Source organism: Parasteatoda tepidariorum, chromosome 3 (genome assembly GCF_982258835.1).
Source record: "Parasteatoda tepidariorum strain Cologne lab strain chromosome 3, Ptep-v5.0, whole genome shotgun sequence".
Taxonomy (NCBI): Eukaryota; Metazoa; Arthropoda; class Arachnida; order Araneae; family Theridiidae; genus Parasteatoda; species Parasteatoda tepidariorum.
Window position 1 is genome coordinate 87,256,611 of NC_141757.1, and position 26,057 is coordinate 87,282,667.

The following is a 26,057-nucleotide window of genomic DNA, read 5'->3' on the forward strand; positions in this document are numbered from 1 at the left end:
ATAAGTCGAATTAACGAATTTTTTTTTCAAATTAAAAATCTGATATGATTTTGCTTTCACTAAAATTAAACTAGGTTGAAGGTTTTAACTTGTTTCTGTAATAAAAAATTAAAAGAATTGACGTTTTCGTGAAACTTCCATTAAAAATGAACTGATGGTGGAACTATTTAAAATATTTAAAGCGATTAAAAATTAGAGAATCGTTTGGCTGTTATCAGTCTCAACACATTATTTGCCGGAAATATTTTGAAGATATTTTTCCTCATTCGTTTCCTGAACTTAACTAAAAATAGTTTTCATTTTATTGCAAAGCATTTTGTGGAATCTAAAAAGCCAACGATGATTTGGAGACGAAATTTTTATTGTGAATTTTCATTTTGCATTTGAAAGTATTCGATATTTTCACACCAGCGAGAAAAGGTTTCTTTTCAAAGCGAGGGAAAATAAAGCTGAAACTTTCGCTCCCGCGAACGAAGTCATAAAAATGTTTGTCTTTTTTATGATTTTTCTAATTTGATTTAGTGTGACGGTAGAATTCGAGCTATATAGTAAAGAGAGCAATCAAAAAGTCAAATTTTGCATTTTTGTATTGCGATACATCATCAGGTGATGAAGATATTGATGATTTATCACGATGTTTTTTTTAAATACACATTTTAACATTGGTCTATAATTTCGTTACCCAGATCAAATTTATTAACGATCACGATAATGTCGAATTTAATAGTTATGGTAATAACTAATATTCACAATATATCGTGACAATGCTTTTTAAAATTATTGTTATAATAATTTTAAAAATAATGACATTCCATCATATATTGACATATCACCCAGCTTTAATAGAAAATATTTCATAGATTTTTAACACTTATAATTCCAGACTATGTTGAATTTGAAAAAAGAATTGAAATTTCAATAAATATAAGTTGTAATGGCTATTCCTTAAAAATTGGATGGCTAAGGTTTTTTTAAAAATCAGTTTTGAGGTTAAAAAATTTGATTCAAAAATGCATGAAATCTAAATGCTCTCAATCTTCCGTGTGCCAGAGTAATAAAGCACAACTTATCTTAAGCCAAAACAAAGGTGAATATGCATTTTTAAAATATGCTTATTATACATCTGTAATGAGAACTTTTTCCTTAAAGTTTTAAAATAGATATATAATGATGGTTTTTGCTTTTATTTGCTTGATAAAACTTTTTTAAAATATGTAAGAATTTTCATTCAAAATGTTTAAGTTCTTAATACGGATAGAAAAATCAGAATCTATGCGATTTGAACAAATACATTTTATCATAGACAGGGTTTTAGATATGATTAACATTTTTCACAATTTTTAAAAATGCTACTTGGAATTTTTTTTACTAGAAAATTGCTGTTGTAATTAAAAATATATAAAACAACTAATCATTTTAATATTTACAAGCTCAATGTTCCCGAACTTAGTTTTTTCCAATGCTATTTTTTAAAAAGTCCGGCTTTTAAACTTTAAATCGTCATAATTTTATAAAATTTTCATAAGAATAAAAGAAAAATTAATAGTAGAAATGCGACTTTATTTACGAAAATGGCCTAGTAAAAAATTGTTTTTTGAAACACTTGCAAACATACAAATATTTTATCAAAAATTCATAAAAAATAAGTTTTTTTGTCCATTAACATTTAAAGCAATTTAAAATATCTTCGTTAAAATGTTTTGGAGTTCAAGAAAAACGCTTAGAGTGCATTTTTATATTATTTGAGAACAATTTCAGTGATGCTGTACCAACAATTAGTAGACTTCTTAAAAATGATTGTTTGAAAAGCATGTTCACTAGCAGTGTAAATGAGACAATAGTTTAAGTTTATCAGAGTCAAACAGGAACTTATACGTATTCATCAAGAATTTTGGAACATGAGTACAAAAAACTATCAAAAACAGTTCGAATGCACAGTTTTTATTTTAGATAAAATTTCATGTTTATGAAAAGTTTTGAAGAAATAATTTTTTCTTTCTTTTACACTTTAAAAACTGCGGTGTACTATTTGTCAAAACTTTATGTTGAATAACCCGGAAAATTGTGTGAAGAAACATTTTATTTGAAGTTAACACGAAATCGAACTTTCATGTACAATTTAAAGGGTGAAATTTAAATTTTTATTTATTAAATTTATTTAATTAAATTTATTTTTATTTATTAAATTTAAATTTAGAGAAGCTTACACCAAGTTCAGGCGCTTTTACACCATAAGTGAATTATTTTCGCTTCCCAAAAAGCAATGTTAGCGCAAAGCATATCTTCAGTAGATGGTCTACTTTTCTAATAAGAGTTGGCGTGGCTTTATAGTGGTCTTCCATGCTACTATGCATCTACAGAAAAAGCTCGTCGTTGAAATATGTATGTTAGTTTTTAGTTGTGTAACAAGGTTATTTATTAAGCCTTATTATTAAGGTTTAATTTTTAAATCTTTGTGAACAGTATTTAAATAAGTTTATAATTTTTATACGCCTCAGTTCTAAATTTTATTTTCAATAACACATTGAATTAATAAGTTAAAGTATCTGCACTTCAAAAAATTTAAGTATTTTTCCTTCTCTTTTTTCAGTTCAATATAAAAGAACTAAATTTAAGAATAAAGAATTAAGTTTCTGTGATAACTATTCTCAGCGTTTAAAGCAGTTCTTTTTTGAAAATAATTCAGTTTATTTTATTCATTTTCAACATATGCATACACCAAGAACAAAATCATATTAAGTATTTCTTTCTTAATAAATATTTTTGGAAAAATTAGTAGCATTAGTAGCAATGCCGCCAAGAGAAGCTCGATGATTTTAGGTTCCATATTAACTAAGGTTGTATAGAGTTGTCGCATAGAACATAAAGCTGCATAGAAAAGCTGCTCTGTGACATGCGTATATTTGATTTACAAACTAATTTTATTTTAGGAATTAGAGTATATATGCATCATAAAGTAATGATTCTTTCTTTATATTTGATCTTAAAAATAACTTTACCGATTGGTATGCATATCTTATCTTACAGTTTATAAATTTTAGTGTTATTGAATATCAGAAATGGTGCAACTACTTTACACCAAGATTAAAGGACATTTAGTGTTTTCACTACACCAGGAAATATCGTTAGTGCTTGGTGTAGTGAAACACCACATTGTAATGTAGTTGTCACCATTTTTAGTGTTAAGATACACTATCATTTTTTACATCGTAATTACCAATTTTCCCTTTCATCAATATTTAATATTTTAGAAAAGTTAAAAGCATTTTTTGCGAAAAATTATATTTGGAATTATTTTGAGAAAAGAGACCTATTTTAGAAACTGTGGGAGCAGTTAATGAAGATGGCAATTTTTAGAGAATTTAAATTACTAATTAATAAAAACTGCATTCATATATTAAGTATTGTAATCAAGAAAATAAAGTAACAGTTATGAAGAAGGCATGTATTTACAATAAAGGATGTAGATAATCGCTTACAGATGGGATTTTAATTATAAAATTAGCAACCCGTCGTTAGGAAGATGGAAATAATTATATTTAAAAGCTTTACAGGTCATCATAGATCGAGACTTCGATACAAAGAGTTAAGCAGTTAAATTTATCAATGACTTTTTTTCTTCATACTTCCAGGAAGGGAACAAGAGAAAGCACTTAAAGATAACGAAGAGGATGGAATAAACGGCTACCATCACAATTTTTAGAAAACGAGATTCACTCGCGAAGAAAGAACATTTTCAGAAAATGGCAATTTGTTATCAACTAAACAGTGAAATGTGTTTTCTTAAAATGAAGTGTATTTTAGTTTCCTTTATCTCCTGAATTTTTTTTTTGAATTTAGGATCATTGTATTTTTTTAAAACCAACTTTTAAGCTTATTTAGAACTATGAATATGAGCTTCCTTGGCTTCAGCTGTGTGCATCGCATATAGAGATATTTAAGCTGACGTCACTTTACATACTTGTCCACTGGCAATCCACCAATGATCAATGAGTTACAGATAGCAACCAATAGGAATAAGTTTCTGTTGTGATGTGAATTTGAGTCGTCCAATAGGAAATGGAACAAACGATAATTAAATGACTTAATCCACTTAGTGATATTTAACCTATGACTTGGGCATCTCTATTTAACCAAGAGTTGTCAAGTGGAGTGATGTCTTATTTTATAGCGACACAGAGAACTTAAAAACGATTAATTTTCTATTTAGGGACAACCTTGACATGTAAGGTATTGTTTCTGAGGTAATTTTTTTACACTAAATTAAATGAAATCAATTCTGAGAAGATCAGACTAACATTTTAGAAGTTATAAGCGTTTTATTTACCCAAGTAGACGAAAAAAGACAACGCTCGCAAATTCTGAACTATTTGTTCGATTGGTTAATGTATAGTTTTATTTGATTCAGCTTAAAAATTACATAGGAAATAATTCATCACTGTTTAGATAAATATATCAGATAAGTAAATAAGCGGATGTAAAAATTCGTACTTTTTGTACCTGAAATCAAAATAAGGCAAGGGGACTCTAACCCATGATCCGTCAACTACTTAGGATATTTTTCGTCAGCACTGTGGTAGGTGAGAACCGGGGGCCGAATTCGTATTGAACAGCCATGACTGGGATTCGAACCCGGGTCACATTATTGGAAGACGAACCCTCTATGCCTGAGCCATCACGACTCTAAGAGCTGTTTGCCTACAAATGACTCAAACACACACAATGATGACATAGTTTTACATATTTCAGTTCTCAATTTCAGTCACTTGCAAATCATTACAGCATAAAAGTTTCTTCACTAAGCATTGTTTAGTTAAAATTTGATTTAAAAAATTTAGGAATGAAACAAGAAAAAGATGTTTTGAAAAAGATGTTAGGGTGAACAATTTTTTCTTAAATGTAACAGATTGTACGTTTTAAAAGTTTATTTTTTTCATTTCCAATGAGCTGCATAATCAGTCTTCCCGATGAGCAGACCAAGTGCGTTCTCCAGAAGTGGTATCCACTCTTTCAGGACCACCACAATGAGTGAGATACCGTTAGTCAAGTTAATTTGGACGTCTAGTTTCTGCCTCACTAGATGGCAGCACCGAAACTTTATTTGGATGCTAAAGTGCACTAGGAATTTAATTTTGCCGGAAATGCCAAGAGCCAATAAGGCACTCCAGGGATCTTTTACATGCCGCATAATCATACGACATGGTCGCTGAGGATTTCTGTATCCCGAAAATCCGGTGTCTGGGCCGGGGATGGAACCCGCAGACTTGGGCTCAGAAGGCCGACGACAAACCAACTACTCCACCCAGTCACAATTTTCAAAAGTAAATACAATAAAAATGTTTTTTAAATTATATCATACAGTAACAAAGCAGCAAAATTAAAAACACTGCTTTTAAGCCCCCCTTAAATCAACCCGATCCCGTAACTTCTATATTTCCTAAAAAATTCAAAAAGAAAAGTACCACATAAATCTAATATTATTTGACCTATTTTTTTAAAGCTAAAATCATATCTAATATCTTCAACTGAAAGATCAAGTTATTCAACGAGCTCCCACTCATTCAATTATTTACATCGGATAAATAAATCGAATAAAATGATCTAATTATTGGCTTTTATTGAATGAGACATTAAATAAAATATTTAATAAAATAATTTCTAGAAAACATTAACTTCGGAAAGTCACTAGGTCAAATGATAGCGCTAAATTTATCGCTGTTATTCTCATGTAAGGAAAAGTTTTTATGTAAGATACATCATCATCACAATATAAAAATCTTTTCTTATCAATCAGAAGGTCAACTACATTTTAGTACATAGGTTTCGAGAAACTTAATTTTTTCGATATTTTGATACGTAATCGGGAAAGAAGGTAGAGAGAAAAGTACGGAATATTCTGAATTAATTTTATTTTATTTTATAACAGGCGTTGAACAGCAGTCCCAATTCTACGTTTACGACTATCAATATTCAACTTTTCAGCCTTGTAATTTTGAACCAAAACCAGAAGACAAGGAAACTCCTAGATCAAGTATTGCGCAAACTGGCCCGAACTTGGAGGAAAATAACCCACATTTGAGTTGCATGGAGAGGAAAAATCGCAAAAACTTCCCACAGTTGCCCGACAGTAAGGGGATTCAAACCCATGATCCGTCTACCACCGAGGGAGGATATTTAACATCAGCAACCGGGAGCAGAATTCGTATCAACCAACCACCGCTGGGAACCTGGATCGCTTTAAAGGAAGGCGAGAGCTCTATCTCATGAGCCACCACGGCTCTCTGAATTACTTTTGATTGTTAGATTTCTCCCTATAATTTGCATGATGGCGAAAAAAATATACATAAAAATTAAAATTACAGGGTGTTTCGTTACCACTGTCCATAATATATATTGTAAGAATCCTTGTCAAAAAAGGTCACTTACTTTTGCGCAGGTCACAAAGTAAAATTTAAGGGAAAAAAAACTATATAGACGAGTAATAATAAAATCTAATGTACAATATACTAAAACAAAGAAGTGAGATATTACAACCTAGTACAAGCTGTACTTTAACGGGTGTAATGCATTAATACAGGGTCACAAATACTGCAATATGAAAAAAATGACACAACGAAAGAAATGATGGTACATATACCTTCACTTTAAGTGGATACTTTCTTCTTTTAGCTATCAATTTAACTTAAAAAAAGACCTGTGAGTTGCCTTTAGATTCGAATATAAATATTTATATCATTAATATGCTTGAGCAGCATGCCTGTAAAATAAATACTATTAACAAAACACTTCCGTTACCACTTTACTCTTTTGATAAAAGGAACCGTCTTTTTAAGACAATATTTATCCAAATGGGTTCAACAATTTATCCCTAACATACATTTTTAGCCTTGTTAACGATGAAACTACTTAGGCGTGTGTAACATTTGAATGATTGAAACTTCATCCACCCAAAACCCACTCTACCCTTAAATACAAATCTCACTTCTTCTGGTCGTGATAATCCTCTTGGCATATTGTAGCTTATGCAGTACAATATCAACAATACCATCGAATTTCGGCTTGGTACCAGAGAGGGCAAAATGTTCATTTGCCTCTCCAACCGTGGACGAAGGGACGCCAAGGATTATCGATCCGTATTTTCAGTTTCTCGCTCAAAGCGACTAGAAGTTAATAAGCCGATTCTCATCATTCTCTGGGCACTTCAATGATTTTCCCAGATTGATACTAACAGCTGTTTACGAGAATATAAAATTTTCATGTGAAGATTAAGTTCATACTAAGGAATTGTGATTCAAACTAAGTTCAGGACCATAGTTAAGAAATCAGAGGCACATAAAAAGACTGAAGAATGAAATAAAGAAATAAACGGGTTTGAAGAACTAAAATAAGAAAACATAGGGTGTTTCTGTAAGAGGAAGGCAAACTTTCACGATTAATGGAATATCATAAAAAAAAATTTTTTTTGCTATAGAGCTCAACTTGTTTTCGACTGTGGAATGATCGAATTTTTTAGGCGATAACCCAAAATTTTTATTATTAACAAGGCGATAACCCAAAATTAACAGATAAATTACCGCTTTATTTTGAAATACTAACATAATAAGATGGATCCATGGTTCAAGGGAAATAGCGCACCAAGTTCGGATCCCAGTGATGGCTGGTGGATACGAACCGGTGGATACGGCTCGCACCGACCACAGTGTTGACGCAAAATCGTGGTTTTTCAATGGTTGACGGATCATGGGATAGAGTCCCCTTGTCGTCGGGCTACCTGTGGAGGTTTTCGTGGTTTTCCTCTCTTGGTAAAGAAAATGAGAGTTAGTTCCATCAAAAAGTCTCCACGATGTCACATTTCTCCCAATACTTGATATAGGAGTTTCCTTCTCTTCTGCATTGGGTTCAAAATTACAATTCTATGGAGTTCAACATTGGTAGTCCTTAACTCAAAATTTAAACTACTTTTCAACGATGAAATAATATGATAAAGTTTTTTCATCATTTTATTGTTAATAACCTTGATTTTATGTTCGACAGTTAATTTTACAGTCCTGGAACTGAAGCTAGGTTAGTTATGAAGTTCTTTTTTGTTTTAGTAAAATAAACCGAATTATTTTCTTTAAAATGAAAATTAAAAAGAAGTGGTATAAATGTTGAACATAGTAGTTACAGAAGCATATTTATTTACTAGCGAATTCGGCTATTTCATTTTGATTTGAAAAGCGCGGTAGGAAATATTAATACAATATTTAATAAATGCATGCCCTTTTAATCATTTATTCAACCTTTTAATCATTTGTTAAATGTATTGTTACTAGAAAAATTAATATTAAAATATACTATTTTTTTCCATTAACAATTTACTTTAAATGATTTCATACAGGCAACTGAAATATAAATAAATGATAGCTATTGATTGGATCTAACTGTAATTAAAGGTTTCAAAAATAAATCATTATTGGTAAAAAAAAGATCCTAACTAACGGAACCCACTTAACTCTTCCACGGAACCCTAAGACTCCACGGAACTCCATTTGAGAAGCGCTACTATAGAGCATGGGATTGCAAATGAAAAGAGCGGTTGTACTATGCTAATCAATCAAACAAAAGATTAAATGGAAAAAAAGAAATCAGCAAAAAAAAAATTACATTTATAGTATTAAAATTGTTTTAAACACGTATATCAACGTCAATTTAAAGCAAAATTAAAGTAAATTGGTTGAGTAAATTAAATTGGTAAAGTAAATTGGTTGAATTGGTTAATTCAAAGTAAATTGGTTGAGCAGTGATTTGAGGGAAAAATAATCACTTTTAAAAATCTTTCACTCCTGAAAATGTTTCAAAGGATTTGCTACAAATTTTGTATTTTATGAAAAAAATTACTTAGATATACATATTTTATTTTATAACCGTATTTTGAGTTTATGAGCACTAGCCTTGCAATTTTTAACCCAATCCAGAAGTAAAAGGAACTCCTGGATTAAGTATTGAGAGAAATTTGTCTTCGTGGAGGACTTCTAAATGGAACTAACCCGCATTTGCGTTACATGAAGAGGAAAACAATGAAAACCTCCCACGATTTACCTGACAAAAAGAGGACTCTAACCCATGATCCGTCTACCACTATGGTCTGTGTGAGGTGGGTGCAGAATTCGCATCGACCAGCCATCGCTGGGATTTGAACCTGGCTCACCTCATTGGGATTATTTTCCATTACTTAATGTATTATTTTCCCATAATTATTTCCATTATTTTGTAGCAGTTGCTTTCTGCCTATACTGTAAAATACAGCATACGCAGATCTTTTTTTTTCAAAAATTGAAAAAATAAATTTTTTCAGCGAAAGGAAGATGATTTCCAAACATCGGATTGAGATTTAATTTTAAAAATTCATGTTCACATTCATTCACATATAGTAGGGAGAGTGATTTAAATATGAAAATCCAGGTTTAATTCACTATAGCTATTTATGTTGAAAAACGAGGGAATAAATTTTTTCCTCTAAAAGAAACTGATTTTTAAGGAATGGATAGTGATTTTAATAGGAAAATTCAGATCATAGGTTTGGAACAAGAACTTAATACACCTCGAATGAAAACTATTTATTGGTAAAATTAAATATGAATCACATTTTGATTTCAAAAGCAAAAATAGATTGTTAATAGATTCTTACAGTCATAAAATAATTTGAAATTCTCACAAAACAATGACAGTCTATGTTGTGAATATTTTATTTGTGTATTATTTTAACTCCTCTTTTAAATAAATATATTTATTCATTCATTCACTATTATTGATTTCTTTACCAATTTTCGATTATTTACTTAATTTCATTTTTTATGAAATTTTTTTGCTGAATCTGTGATTGTTTGTAAAAAGGTGATTAATAGCAGGAGTTTAATCCATGCAAAATTATCTCTGAAAAATAAGAAGCTGTTTCAATCGAAGTTTCCTTATAAAACTTTGTCTCCAAGCAAAAATCACATCTGTAAAATATTGCCGACCTTGTCAAGGCGTCAGCAGGTCTCGACTAAAGAATATGAAAAGAAATAGCACCTGTCTTGAAAAAGCACACATGTACTTTTGCAAACAGTATAACGTTAGTCTATTAAATATACAATAAAAGCTAGGGGCTTCTAGTTTTTTTCCTCAGATATTAATAAAAATGAAAACAAAAAATTACTATGATAAATACATTTACAAAACTTTAAATTTATTGTAATGTGAATGGGAATTGCAAATACTAAAGACATTTATCTAAGTGCTGTTAAAATGCTATCAGAATCATTTAAGTAATTATTTAAGAGTTTCTTTACGAAAGTTTTGAATAATAATAAAAAAAATTTTATTTGAAAAAATTAAGGTAATTCATTGCATATGTGAAGTTTTTTTAAATTTACTTTTGTATATACAAACATATTACTGCTTAGGAGTTGTACAATTATAAGCCACATTTTCAAATTGTTTTCTAGAGAGTATTTTGATTACTTGCTTTTGGTGAAAACATCACGATCTCAACATTTAGTCAATAAATATGCCGTGGAAGTATTGGAAAATTGCATCAAAACCAATTTGGAAACAATATTAAGGAAAACCTTATCCTTGGTTTCATAGTCATAAGTGTGGCTTATCACTATATTGCCTAAACCCTTTCATATTTTTTCCATATTTCTTTTTAAGTTTTGTATAATTTTGTAATGGGTTAGCTGTTATAAACGTAATGTAAACTATTCTAAAAATATAAATTCAAGGTTCCACTTAATAATAAAGACAAAAAGAAATTGGAAGTCTTGCAAAAAAATAATGGCGAAATGTTAAAACAATACTTTGAGTGTCTCATACTAACTTCAGATTTCTCTTAAAGTTTTGTTTAAATCTTATTTTCTTGGTAACAATTAAAGGAAATAAATCAGATAGCATTGTCAATGGAAAAACTTCATTAGCTTTAAAAATTAAGCTGTAAAAAAACAAAACTTTCAAAACAAGGTGCCATAAGTTTTGTTTTGTGTATTCGAACACACATGGGTTTTGATAATGGGCGCCTTATGCTGAGCGCTCGAAACATGTTGACTTTTTACTCCCAATTTTTGAAGCTTATGAGGGTTTTTATTGACAAGTATATCTTTCCACTTCCGTTTCTTTGAATTATTCATTTGAAACGGATATGACTTTATATAAAGGGTTAAATGGGTATTCGATTGCTATATCCGATACTGGTTATAGTTATTCTTGAATATTACGGTGCACAGCTTAAAAATATATTTCGAACAAAAATTAGTGAGCAAACAATCCGGAAATTTGATGTGGGGTTGCTCTAAATAAAAAACAATGGCAGTTTATTTTCTTTTTAAGCAAAAACTTTCAAATATTGCTGATACATAACACTCACTGCTTCAAATGCATTTCCTTTATTTTAAACTGTTTTTAAGAATAATTTATTGAAAACTTTGCATCAAAAATTAATATCTGAACTATGAGAACACAGGAAACTTTAAAGTTACAGATAAAAATACAGTTTACCCTCTTAAAACAAAAGGATAACATATTGAAATTTATATTCAATTTTACTTCGAGATACATTGATTCAATAATCTATATTTTTTAGAGTTAATTTCAAGAAGGCAGTTATTTTTTCCTTTAGGTTTTCTCAAACAAATATTTAAAAACTACTACTGAAAAATTTAGTTAGAGAAGCCTTTAATTTAGCCTTGTTAACAGAAACGAACCTTCATTTTTTTTGAGTAAATTAGTTAAAACTGCATTTAGTGATCTACGTTTTTTAAATTTGTTTAAAAATATAAATAAACAACTGCAAAAAGTTTGCTATTACAGAATTATTCAGAGATAGTTCGTAATATTATTATGAAGCAGGGTTAAAAAGAGTTTAAGCCAGCGTTGTTTATCAAAATGAAATTTCACTTTTTTTCGCTAAAATTGATTTTATAAGTAAACATTTCTTAAAATTTTTTGAAACTCATGAACTGTAAAAGGTTTGCTATCACAAGGCTTGTCAGATGTTATGAAGAGCTAAAAAAATTATTACAATTTAGCCTTGTTTTTTTATAAATTTTTTTAAAGAGCTTTCAATTACTTATAATTTGTAGAACTGCTTTTACAAGTATACATTTTTAAACAGCAGTTGTACTTATTGAGGCATTTAAAAAAGTGAAGCTAAAAAATTTTAGAAAGAAATTAAACAAAACTTACTTGAACATAAACATGAATTTTTCCACACTTATTTGTTTCTACTTCTACATGCTGAAACAAAAAGAAAAGCTAATTAGAAAACTAACTTAAAATTTCATTAAATATGTATGCATTGGTTACAAAGTATATGTATTCATTAATATAATGCTATGTACATATTAAAAATATATATCTGGTAAAAGTACATAAGCGTTTTGCACAATAAAAACGATTTTCAAATGGAATCAGCTTAAAATTTATATATGCAGGAAGTTGGAATACAAAATGTACGCAGAGTAAAATAGACTGAGAAAGTATGCAAAAATTAAAAAGTATGGGTTAGTATGAAAAAAAAACTGAATGAAACATGCGATCCATAAACAAAACTCAGTGGTGCGACAGCCTCTGAAAGGCCAAGGCTCTGTACCCAGCCTAGTTTTCTTGACCTTGAGCTCTAGGGGTACAGGAGCAGATTTTCCGGCTGGGTGGTCAGCCAAACGCGTTGCCTCAAGCATGCTTGATACTCCTATTTATCGACCAAAAAGCTGAGTCCGTCTTACCCGGTCCGAGGATAGAACCTCGGACCTGTGGTGAAGCGCGAAGTGTTACCATTCTACACCTGGGTCACCCTTCCTTTAAGTACATGATAAAAAACAACAACTTAATATTGATATAAAATGGTATCCGTTGTAAATGGAATTAATTCTGATACATATTTAAGAAGAAAAAATGAATATTAGGAATACGACTGACCATTATTTAAAATGGTCATACTTTGGTGCAAAGAACTCGACTGATTACGCAGTTAAATATAGAGTTAAATATTACGAGAGCAGGAAGCGGATATACGGAGCCAAACACGAATAAAGTAACGAGATGAATAAAATAACACGAATAAATAACGAATAATCAATAACATTAATAATATGACACGAATAAGGAAAAAAAAACCAAATGGTGTTCAAACTTTAGCATGATGCATTTAGTAAATAATTAACGATAACAATGATGATAATAACTAACGCTCAAAAAGTTTGTTGCCGGGGAAATATTGACAAAAGCTCATTACAACTTTAAAAACCATATTAAAATAAAAATAATAAATTAGTAATTTTCTATTCAAAATTAAATAAACATAACACAGGAATCATAACTTGTTAGCAAACCCACTTATATGAAAAAATAATATTGTTCGAAATAAATTCAAAATGTATTTTTTTTTACAAATTTAGATCACTCGCTATTAAAGCTCGTAACTAAGTGAATTAGCGTCAGTTGAGATTAAGAAGACATATTCGGTAGTTTCAAGCTTCCAGAATTCATGATCATGTTTCCAAAATGCAAAAATAAATTACAAGCGACACTTTCAGTGACAAGGGATTTTTCGAGAGCCAACGATACAAAGGAAAATTCTCTAATGCCCGATGATTACGAGCTAATACGATCAGCGACGAACTATTTAATTAAAGTTAACTTGAGTACATATTACACAAGTGATAAACAGTTTGTGTCATTAAATGTCAGTTTGTTTAAAGCTATAAATCAACAGAGTGGAAACTAGGTGTGAGATACTCATTAAACAAAAGTAATTGAGCGAGAAAATAAATTAAATAGACATTTAATCATAACTGATATGCAACACTTAATAATATTATTTACTTAGAAGCAGAATTTTTGATGATAATATATGCTTATTGCATTTTGGAACTTAAGAACTAAGTTAGGTTAAGAATTATTGTTGTACAGATAGAAAAAAAAAAACGGACTACCCAGAATAATTTTTGATCCCCTAATGATCAGATTTTCACGTTCTAAGACCTAATCGTAATGGCACGAAGGGCTGATCTCAAATATGTTAATTAATCAGTGCAGACGATATTTCAAATTATGAAATTAGACACAAAAACGTACTTCCTCGGATTTCTGAATTGGTCGAATTGTTCCAGAGGAATCGAATTTTATGCATCTGACTTTTTTTAATTTAATTTTCACAAATTCGACAGATTTCTCTCAAATTTTGTATTTGCAAAATGATACAAATGATTAAATGATACAAAAACTTGTATACCTTACAATTCAATTTTTTTGTGTGACCATTCTTAAATAAAATGATAAAAAATAATAAATATTTCCTAAAGTTATTTTTTTGCATGGAATTATCTTTGGATAAACGAATTTTATAATTGTGTGCAAAAATGTTTCAATTTGCTTAGAAAGTTCTTGAGATATAGCGAAATACTCAAAATGTAAAAATAGCAAAGGGGTTCAAACTTTGGAGAGCTTTCTTGTCCAAACGATTGGAACCGTATTTCCCAGATTGCGGCTACCCCCCTATATTTTGGGGGTTGGAAATCTGAATCCGTCGAAAAAAAGGTATGTTTAATTAGGGAAAGTGCGTTTCTTGTGTCTGATTTCGCGAATTAAAACATCGTCTGCACCTATTAATTAGCATATTTGAGGTCACCTGATCGAGCCATTAAGATTGAGTTCTAGAACGCGAAAATCCCATAATTAGATCACAAATTATTCAGGATTGGCAGTTTGTTTTTGGCGCACTGTACATCCATAAAACTACATTGTAGTTAAATAAACAAAAATGTGGTTCATAATATTTATTTAAATAAATAAATATGCCTCGATAATTTGCGGAATTAACTAATAGCTCCTGAATAGCTTAACAATAACTTCAGTAATGCGTTAATTCCTTATAATTTGTGAGCAAAGTTATCAGGAATTAAACTCAGAAACTGTTCGGAGTTTCATGATTTAATGCAGCTAGCAAATTAGACTTGTTTAATTAAATAATATTTTAAACGAATATATAAATAACATCATGAAATTGACAATTTAAGTTCCCAAATTAAGCATTAATAAAATTTACAAAAAACTTGATTGACAATTATCAAAAAAATAGATGAAATTATATACATGAAGTATTAAATTTAAGTAGACATAATCAAACTTAAGCTTAATTATGTTAACATAACAAGCTTAAGCTTAAATCTCAACTGCAAATTGAGATTTAAGCTTAAAGCCTATCTACTACCACTGCTTGAAATAAGATTCATAAAACTTTTTACAAATTCGGATCGCCTGCTGGTTAGGGCATTAAAGCTTATTTCTAAGTGAATTAGCGTCAATTAAGATTAAGAAGATATATTCAGTAGTTTTAAGATTCCAGAATTGATGTTTCCTAAATGTAAAAATAAATTGCAAGCGACACTTTCAATGACAAGAGATTTTTACAGAACGAACGATACAAAGGAAAATTCTCTAATGCACTGTGATTACGACGTAATACGATTAACGACAAAGTATTTAATTAAAGTAAACTTGAGCACATATTACATAAGGGATAAACAGTCAATTTGTCCCAAGCTATAAATTAGCAAAGTGAAAATTAGTTGCAAGATATTCGTTAGACAAAAGTAGTCGGTATACAAAATAGATTAAATCCAACATTATAGTTTATATACAACTCTTGATTATTAATATAATTTACTTAAGTGCTTAGTGATAAATTGCTGATTACATATTGACACTTAACTAAGTTTGGTGAAGGCTAATTGAATTAAGTATATCAGCAAAACTACAGTGGCGTTAAGAAAAAAAAATTATTGGTCTTTCGTGTTGAAAGCGGAAAAGCATCCCTTAAGAGGTTAATTATTTATTTAACACATTAATTTGACTTGTTAAATAATTAAAAATATAAATTAATAAATAATTAAATTATTAAAATATTTTAATTCATAAAGTAACTGTATTCTTAATTTCATTAACCACATGTTGGCAAATGATGCATTAAGTAAATTTTGTAATAGGTTTTTAATTTCATAATTGGGTGACAAATAGTGGATTTGGGAGACAATTTCATAAACAAATGCTACGTTTCAACAGCCAATCAGGATCGGGATACACGCTACGCCACTTGCAGGTATCTCAATATAAAATTAAACTTATAAATTTAAGTATTAACTAATAATTGGCATTATAATAACTAACATTAACTGAAATTTTTTTTTACATGGTAAACACAAATATTGTTAGTTAATGTAAAGTTGAGAGTTGGACAATTTCAAAGCGCTAAACATAAACATTGCGTATTCAATATAATGAAATTTGCCAGTTTTTTAAAATGTTTCTGACACAAAAAAATAGGAAAGCAGAGCAGAATAAAAGGAGAAAAGGTCACTAACCCATATCTATCAGCGACTATATGTCCTAAAACCCATATGAGTCAGAGATAGATAAATTTCAGTCAGAGATAGAAAACAATTATGGAGAGAGAAGGTTCAATTTAAATTATGTTTCATAAAAGTAAATTACGTGAGTTCAATTACTCGTACATTCTATAAACTTTAGGACTGCATAATATTTTTTATATGTTTTAAAAGAATTAATATATTGTATAAAATATATTTATGGTTAAAAGATCATGTAGAGCTTATTAATTAATATGTATACTATTTTAATATATTTTAAATTATAATTTAAATTATTTAATTAAGAAAATTAGCATGCTTCTTGCAAAGTGATCAAGAAAATTCTATTTAAACTGTTTCGATAATTCTTTTTTAAGGGAACTATTTTCAAATTTCAACACAATTTTTTAAACAAATGATATTAAGATTTGACCACAAGTTTTTAAGAAAACTATTTTAAAAGTTTGAACAGAATTTTTCAAGCAAACGATGTGATAAATGTTGCATTAGAGAAATCGTTTCCTGATTTTCAGTGGGGAGTTGAAAACGATGTAATAAATTTTTTTTTCTATAAACTGTATTCGACAGTATTTTTTTAAGGTTTGCATAATTTAAAAATATGTTTTACTACATTTCTCACAAAAATACCGAAGAATTTTAGAACATGAAAGATCATGAAAGAAAATATTCCAAAACTTAAAAGATCACTCTGCAATATCTACACGAGCATTATGTTTTATACCATAAAATTACTCCTTGACAACGCATTGACTGCTATTTTCATATATTTCTCTTTCTTATTCTCGAAAGAATTTTAAGAAATATTATAAGAATTCCTCTTCAAAGTGATTTTACGAGCATTTAATAAGAAAATATTTCATCATGCTCCGAGAAGAATTGCGGTCGAGTAGTAAAGAAAAATAATATAAGTAATAGAAACACAATAGGTATGAACATTTAAAATGACCGAATTATTTTTGAGCAAATCTGTATTATATAACAGGAAAAATTCCATATTTGATTAGTTTATATTTTTTATCGATTTTGCTGCGTCAATAATTCAGTTTGACTTAAAAAATATTCTGTTTGTTTTCAGAAATTATACCGTTTTGTTTAAGCAAACATTTAAATATTTACTTGAATCTCACTTTATTTAATTCAAAACTTTTTTTTTTAATTAATTGCTAATTTTATAATTAATGATTATTTCCACCAACAAATTATTACTTTTTGTTGAGCCTCTCAATTATTCTTTTGATTTCCTTCCCCTCCTGGATATTTACTGTTTAATTTCATATGCCTTATTATTTATAAAGTAAATTAAATAGTTTAATTTTATTCTAGCATTGTTTGGTGTTGTTAAAAAGTTATGTTTAGTTTAATAAATTTCGAATTTATGTATCAAATCTCGTTAATTGCACTCTAGGGACATTTGAGATAATGGTTGCAAATAATTTACGTCAATATGTAAAGGGCTATGTCAGTGATTTTTACATTTTAAAATAATTTAAGAGAAAAATAGAGTTGTGGTAAGAAAGAAAGCATACTGTCTACCACTGATATTTTACGTCAGCAATGTGGACGTGCAATCGGAATTCGTATAGACAGACCAGCAATCGCTGGATTGGAACCCGGGTCACCTTATTGGAAGGTGAGTGCTCTATCACCTGATCTACCACAAAAAAATATTAAATTTGAGCCTGATGTATTTTGACACGCAGATAAAAGCTGAAAAAAGTGGACAAGCTTTATCTTTCCCCAAACTGCCTCATACTGCCAGTGATAATCACTCGTTATTGAATGATTTGAATCAATCACTGTGATTGATTCAAATCATTTAACAACCGATTAATAATTTTTAATTTCAGCTTAATTTTCGCGACTAAAGAAAAAAAATAATGTTAAAATACAAAAATAATTTAGGATCAACTCTATTTAAGATTTAAATGTTCCTAGATTTCATTTTTTAAAAATATTTTTTGACAAAATACCATAATATAAATGAGTGTATCATATCATACAAAATTATACAACTTATAAAACTGTTGAGTATTTATCATTAGTGCTAAATCCAGCGCTTAAACCGCATTTAGATAAGCTGGTATTAAAAAAAAATTTAAATTAAAGCAAAATTTTACATCAATGGCTGAGCGAATAAATATCAATAAAATGTTAATGCAATCAGTGAATTCAAAATAATTAAATTATAAACACTATTAATCATTTATTAAAAAACTATAAATAATTAATAGTTTTTAATCAAAAGAATTTTTTAAAAAATTAAAAAAACTGTATTATACTTATACTTGAATGTTAATGCTTATTTTGTAACAAGTGTTTTCCGTTCCTAAGTTTTTTATTTTCTTGTAAGCAATGAAACTTGAATGGAAATGGTAGAATTATACCTTGTAGAACACTAAAGCTACATTATAAAACATTTGAGTTTTGCACGAAATATAATTATCAATGGTAACGAACTAAGGTCGAAATTCTTCAAATAAGCAGACTTTTCATAAAATATATCAAGATTTTAGAGGATGATCATTTCTCTATCTGACTTTTAATACAGTTAATTAATTTTAGTTATATGCAGTAGTCAAGGAAAAAATTTTGTTTGTTCTAATTTATAAAAATATTAAGTCATAACCTTAGTTAATACTCGAAAAAATATTTTCTGAAATTACGGAAATCGTTCCAATAACAAAATATTTTCCTGACACCAGAAATTGAGGCATTTAATTTCTCTAAAAGTCGATGACCTTACAATACGTTTATCGATCACAAACATTTAATCACATAATATCGATATTTTTCATGTATCATATCATTAACAATTAATCGAAACTTTTTTAATAAGTGATTTCATTTGGACGCTACACAACTAGCCCTTTAAGCTGAATATTCCAATTGAATATCGAACTATGCTCTAATTTGAATTTTCCTATATTGCTGATAGTTAAATAGGAATAACCCGAGACATTGATGAGCTATTGTTTCCAGGAGAGCTGCTATCACTCCTACTGCAATCATTGATGCGAAACTATGTGACATTCAATTGCAAACAATGTAAACTACACGTTAACTTGTCTACTGTTCATAATTGCATAACAGTTTCTGTTCCTTACAAAGCCGTGGATCATGAATAGTCGTATCGTCAAGGATGACATTATTGGAATATCAATATTTCGCGTCAAAGTAATTGAAAGTTGTAATTTAATTAAAGAAACTGAATTTTAAATCACTCATGAAGTCATGATCATGAGTAGACCTATCATCAAGGACGCCATTATTGGAATATTGTTCTAATTTTATAAAATACTCTGAGTTCTCATTACTGTTCCAACAATTGGTTAATTAACACAAACAAATTATGCATAAAAACTTTAAATAAAAATTGAAGAGCACTCAATTTTTTTTTAATTAAATAAGTTTGCAATACTATCGGTTGCTTATCATTTATCCGCATTTCTAGTCAAAGTGGATAAAAGAAAGTTTCAATTTAGTTAAAGAAGCAAAATTTTAACCATTTTTCTAACGACAAGTTAATTAACCAAAAAATTATGAATTCGAAATTTAAAATTAAAACTGGGAAATTTGGTATTTAGTACTTTAGTATTAAATACAATTTCATTGGTAGTTTTATCAATATTTCTTGTCAAAGAAACGTCAGTGATGATAGCAAGATTTAATTAAATTAAATAAACTAAATTTTAATTAACGTGTTATTATAAGAGTGATTAAACAAATTATGCATCAAAGATACATTTTAAATTTCAAAAGAAATTTGAAATTAAAATAGAAAAACACTCAAAAATAGTTTTTAAGTCTTTTGCAATGGTGAACTTGCATTGATAGGTTTAATAACATTTCTTGTCAAAGAAACGTCATTAATGACAGCAAGTTTTAATTAAATTAAGTTTTAATCACTCTCAGTAATAACACGTTAATTAAACATATTATATATCGAAAAATACAATTTCAAACTTTGAAAGAAATTTAAAATTAAAATGCTAAAACATTCGTAAATAATTTTAAAATCTTTTGCAGTAATAAACTTGCAATGGTAGATTTAATAACATTTCGTGTTCAAATTAAATGAAAGTACGTTTAAATTTAATTAAAGAACTTGAATTTTAGTCACTCTTACAGTAGGTAATTAAACGTTTAATTATAAATAAAAAAATTCAAATTTTCAAATTGAAAACAATTTTAAAAAGATTTTTAATAATTTTGTAAAGAAGAATCATAAGTCCATTTTAATTAGAATGAATAATATGATGTTCCCGATTTTTGTTTATTTGAATTTATGACAAAACAGTTTGTAATTATAAACAAGTTAGCAACAAAGTAATGCTAAATCACACAATCATTTTCATATACAATTGCAAACACAAACATTCAGAAATAGTTTTTGTGTGTCTTTGTAATAAAGATGGTTTTACTAATATCCATCAAAATTATTTTATGGGGTTCTCTATTTACGGTGTTACAAAATTTTTACAATATCAACCCCAGTATTTAGAGTCTGCCACATTGCATTTTTGGTTCATATTTTGATTAGATTTTTAAGAAATAGAAACATATTATAATTGAAGATTGTAGTGGAAGGTATCAAGTGACATTCCAAATTTAAGGTTTAAAAACGTGTTATGGTTAACTGTATGCTCCCATGCAATTGAAAAAACAACGTAGTTCAATGAACTATGCCTACAAATTTCTTTAAATCTTATAGATTCAAAAGTATGAGTTCTATATATTCGATGTTCTTTAAAAATTATTTTACCACTTTTTTGTCTTAGCAAAAAGGTGTTAATGGTACATATCAAAATTAAATGCTAGCAATAGTTGCAGCATTTGCATTTTCTGTTACATAATTTTTAGATTGTAAAAGTAGCAACTGAAACCAGTTTAAAAGACAAAGTGCAAATATTTACTTATATTTCATAAATACTGCGCTTATTTTGGCAAAAATTAAGCAGTTTTTTTTTCCAACAAAGTACAAGTATTATTTAATCTAGTACATTAAAGGTTAAAAATGCATTTAAATTTTTTCAGGTAATATCTTTTAATGTTGTTCATAATTTTTAGCCAGTCATTCAGAGTTTTTTCTAGATTTTGAAATATTGCTTCACGAGAAGTATGTCACGAAACTAGAACACTTTTCTTCTGCTTCTAGAATTACATCACGATTTTCAGTTAGTGTACATGAAATATTTTTGGGGATATTGAATAATTTAGCAATTTGTGAATTTTGTGGTTATTCTATTTACTTCATTTAAAATTTTCAATAGCAGCTTTGAGCATATAGAATTACACTGGTTAGGAACAAATATTTTCAGTGGACTGAACAAAACTGAAATAACGTAGAATACGATTAATACCAAGTGTTTATTGTGTATAAGTGTATAACACTTCAAAGTAACAAAGTACAATTTTCAAACAAGAAAAATATAATTTATGAATACATCGGAAATGAAATTTTAAAAAGGTTTTAATTAAGGGAAATTTATACGGGAAACTCAGATCTCAAAATGACGGTGTAATATCAATTTCAAATTCTCAATAATGGTACGTAATCAACATTTCACAATTCTTTTGACCATATAGGTTACGTATAGAATCTTTTAGGTTAGGATTAGGTGGTCCTGCCACTCGTTCTTCATTTAAAGAGAATTCAAGATGTTTCATGTTTATTGAGTAGTAACACATCAGAAAAAAATAGTGATTTGAATAGTTTTTCGAGACTTTTGTTATCCGTTGTTAAGGGAAATTGTTTTGGAAGCATAAAAATGTCTAACGCCTGTTTTTGGAGAGATTTTCTTGGAATTAATAAAAGGAAACAAAATTTTGATCGTTATATTAGAATGCAAAATTCATTCGGACGTCTTAATGGACATTAAAATACATTACGTCTATGAACTTCACGTGGTAGTCGTTCTACCGGAAGGGTCGCACTAATGGGAGATCCAATAGAAAAGCGTAGACTTTATTATCAAAGTTTTTATTAAAAGTCAAAGCGAAATTATTTTATCAAATATTTTATATAATTGATTATGAAAAATCATTTTTTAAACTTATTTTTCAGTTGTAAGTAATATTCAAAGCTAAGAGATCAAATTTGGTCATTACTAATGAAAAATGGTAAACATGATATAAAAAAATAAAGCATTTAAAACAGGAATCTTGTTATAAGTTTCGGATTAACAGTAAATATTTAAACAGAAATAAGTTAGAATTGTTTTTAAAAAAATTAAACACAGTTTTTTTTAATTAAAACAGTAACTTTTTGTGAAGTTTGACGTCTTAGGATACAATTGAATAAAGAGAGGTTCATAGGATATGGGGATTAATCCGTACTTTAAGCCCCCTGACCTTTTCTCGAGTCCCTTTTTCACCTTGACGTCACGAATTTACCTCAAACGTAGTCTATGACGTCATTTGAAGCAGCTCATCTACTATTCTTCTTGAATTCTAAAAATGTTAACAGATTTCTAATAGAATTTGAATTAAAACGATGCATAAATGGGGTTTTAATCATACCAAAATGAAATCAATAAAATGAAGTCTTTGTGAAAAAAGAGATACCCAAGAGAAGAGAATGAAATTCGAGTAAACCTGAACGGATATCGAAAATTCTCTTTCATTATTTGATTTAAATTATTGCGCAGCTGATCAGGAATTCCTAGAATTCTATTTCATCTTATTGAAAAAGGGAATAAACAGGTAGATTGAATTGAATAATACAATTGAACAAGAAATTTAATTAATACCATGAGATTCTGAAGTAATAGGAGAGTTGAACTAATTTAATAAATTGATACGTTTTTACTGGATTTTCCCAGATTGAAGATTATAGGAAAAAATTTAACACATGAAATAGTCTGATCTAATTTCATATTTTAAAATTAAAAAAAAAAGTGCAATGTACTATATTAATCCATACTAATATCAATAAAATATGTCTTACAATAAACTAGATTTTTAAGAGCTTATAAACTTGATAAAGGTTGAATTTTCTACATGCGCATATAAAACAGGTTGAATTGAAAAATAATATGCTCTAACTATAATTTTTTCATTGACGCATTAACTACAACATTAATTACATGTCGCTAAAAATATTGATACGCGTTGAACCTAAAATCGTGCAAATTGAATCACAATAACGCGTTAGTTTGTTTTTGTTACATTTCACTACCTCAAATTAAACACCTTTGCATCGTATTAATGATGTGGGATTTGGTGTAGCCATTTTATGATTCTATACCTTTACGGATTTTCTGGACAGTGTACTGCTTCTGTAGCTATCAAAATAATACTTCCCGATAGAAAACCTGAGAGTGTCTGCTGCAATAGATAAAACCATTTCAAATAGGGGGGAGGGGTTGATTGATGTATGACTTACCCAACCTATATCACTGTGAAATGATTACCCCCCCCCCCTATTCAAAGTGACCTTTATTCGTAACCACAGTAACTGCCAGTGTGCAAATCTAATATCTGGTGTAGTTCTCGTGATAGCCGAACGGTAATACAGAAATTTTCTTAATTCCGCTGTAAAGAAGACAAAGCAATAAATTATCGATTTCGTATTTAAAACTATATCAAAATTACATTACAGTACTTGAAACTATTAGCACTGATGTCCGTTTATGCTGTTAGTAAAAATCAATTCCAGATGGCAAAACTTCGCACTTTATTGACTAATGTGCACTGATGCCTAAACATGCTCTTGACAGTAAAATCTAATTAAACTAATATCAAACTCGGACTATTAACGCAACATTGGGATCAAAAATATACAGTTCACTTTTACAATAATTTTAATTCGATTGAATTATTATATTGTCAAATCAATAGTGAAGTTGATAAAATCAAACAATCAACAAATTAGTTAGTAGAATAAGAGAAACAAACTTTTGATTTTTTTTAATAATACGGAGACCGCTAACCCTTTGAAGCAGATTTCAAACCGTCGCCCCTTTTATATGTTTTTTCCTGATGCTCTAATTACAAGCAAAAATATATTTTTTAACTATAAGAAACTGTCTAATAGTTACTAAAAAATTCTAAGATTATTAGAACTATATATGTACTAAAATCCAAAAGAAGTACTTTGAAAATCGTTTTTTTCCCTTCACATTCAAAAATTTAACAATAACTGATTTTGTAAGTTATAGAATTTTCATGATGAATAACTGTTTCTCTTAGCTCTAAATAATTGGAAATTTGAAAAATTATTGTTCCAAAGTGAGCTGTGTTTGGAAGATTTTACCTTTACCGCAAGAAACGACATCGGTGTTTCATGCTGTATTTCATAACCATAAATTGTTAAAATTCTAAATTTAATATTTTTCACATATTTTAACCTTAATTAGCACAAAAAATCTTTAAAAAAAAAAGGAAAATTGTTGAAAACTTTACGTCAAATTTTTAATGTGTACATTACATAGGTAAATAGCGGATTCCACACTTTATCGGTTCATCCTAGTTAATCTGCCGATAAGTTAGGTATTGTGCCCTTTTACGGCTTTCAAGCTTTAACGATAACACATGCATAAACAGAATCAAACGAATAGGCTAAAAAACCGACCTAAACCAATCGAAGCTAGAAGATTTGACCTTTTTTAAAACGTCATTTTCTAGAATTGTTTTCGCGAGCTCTCTGACGTTAAGTTTTTGAAAAATGTTCAAATTGAAAGAAGCAGCCATTTATCTCCCATACCTCCAACCAAAAAATCATATAGTTGCAACCTCAGGTTGTAGAGAACGAGGAATAAAAAAAAGGACACTGCCTCAACAGCATCTGTTTCTGATGATAAAGCAAAAATGAGGTTAGTTTTCAAAACAATGTCAGAAGCAGCAGCAGGTAAAAGGACTAGTCCAAGGGCACAACAGGAGTGTGCTTTGGAGTCTATCCCAGATGTCACCGAAGAAAAGCATTTTTAGTGAATGTGGCGGCATTAGGAATGGGGGCGTGGAATGGAAAAAAGAATGGAGAATGTGCCAGCAAGTGATACTATTTTCGGAGCTCCCTTTCAAGACGCATCATTTCTTACGAACAAAACAGTGCTGTCGCTTAGAACAATCCAGGAAGGACCCGTTTGAAGAACAAAACAACTCAACGGTTAACTAATCAGCTAGAGTAAATATTTACATCAGCTTAAGAAACTGGAAAAAGAGAATGAATGTAATGGAATTGTAATTAAGAGATGTTTTAACACAATGATTTCACGATATAAATACCATTGATCATTTAGATTCTAAATACAGGAGTTGATGCCACGCTACCTTATAGTGATAGAGTCTTGAAAATGAAAAGAATTCTTGAGGCTGCTCTTCGAAGTATTTTCGTCTTACTAAATAACGAATAATACGCTGTTATTATAAATGTTGTGAATTTATAACAGTTATCACGACTTTTAGGATAAGAAAGATTCTGAAGAAAAATAAGATTCTGAAAAAGGCGCGAAATGTCAATATGTAGAAAAGCCAATTTTGAGACAATGAAATGAGTTTGTGATCAAAATTCGTGGTATTTAAAAGTTACATTACATTGATTTTACTGATTTTCATCTAAGTGAAAAATGATTATCAATGGGATTTTTTTTAAATTGTTTAATAATTTTTAAAATACATAAATCATTTACTTGTTTTAAGAGTGCAGAAACC

The 26,057-nt window shown here is 29.1% G+C and overlaps 1 protein-coding gene across 4 annotated transcripts in view; it reads right to left on the reverse strand.

Moving 5' to 3' along the window:
* The window catches only part of LOC107441008 (uncharacterized protein ZK1073.1), a 128,720-nt gene that overhangs the window by 37,812 nt on the left and 64,851 nt on the right, over positions 1 to 26,057 (reverse strand). For all 4 annotated transcript variants that reach the window (XM_043043903.3, XM_043043899.3, XM_043043911.3 and 1 more), the window contains exon 2: positions 12,205 to 12,255. In XM_043043903.3, the coding sequence (XP_042899837.1) occupies positions 12,205 to 12,255 (51 nt within the window). The remainder of the gene's footprint in view (positions 1 to 12,204; positions 12,256 to 26,057) is intronic.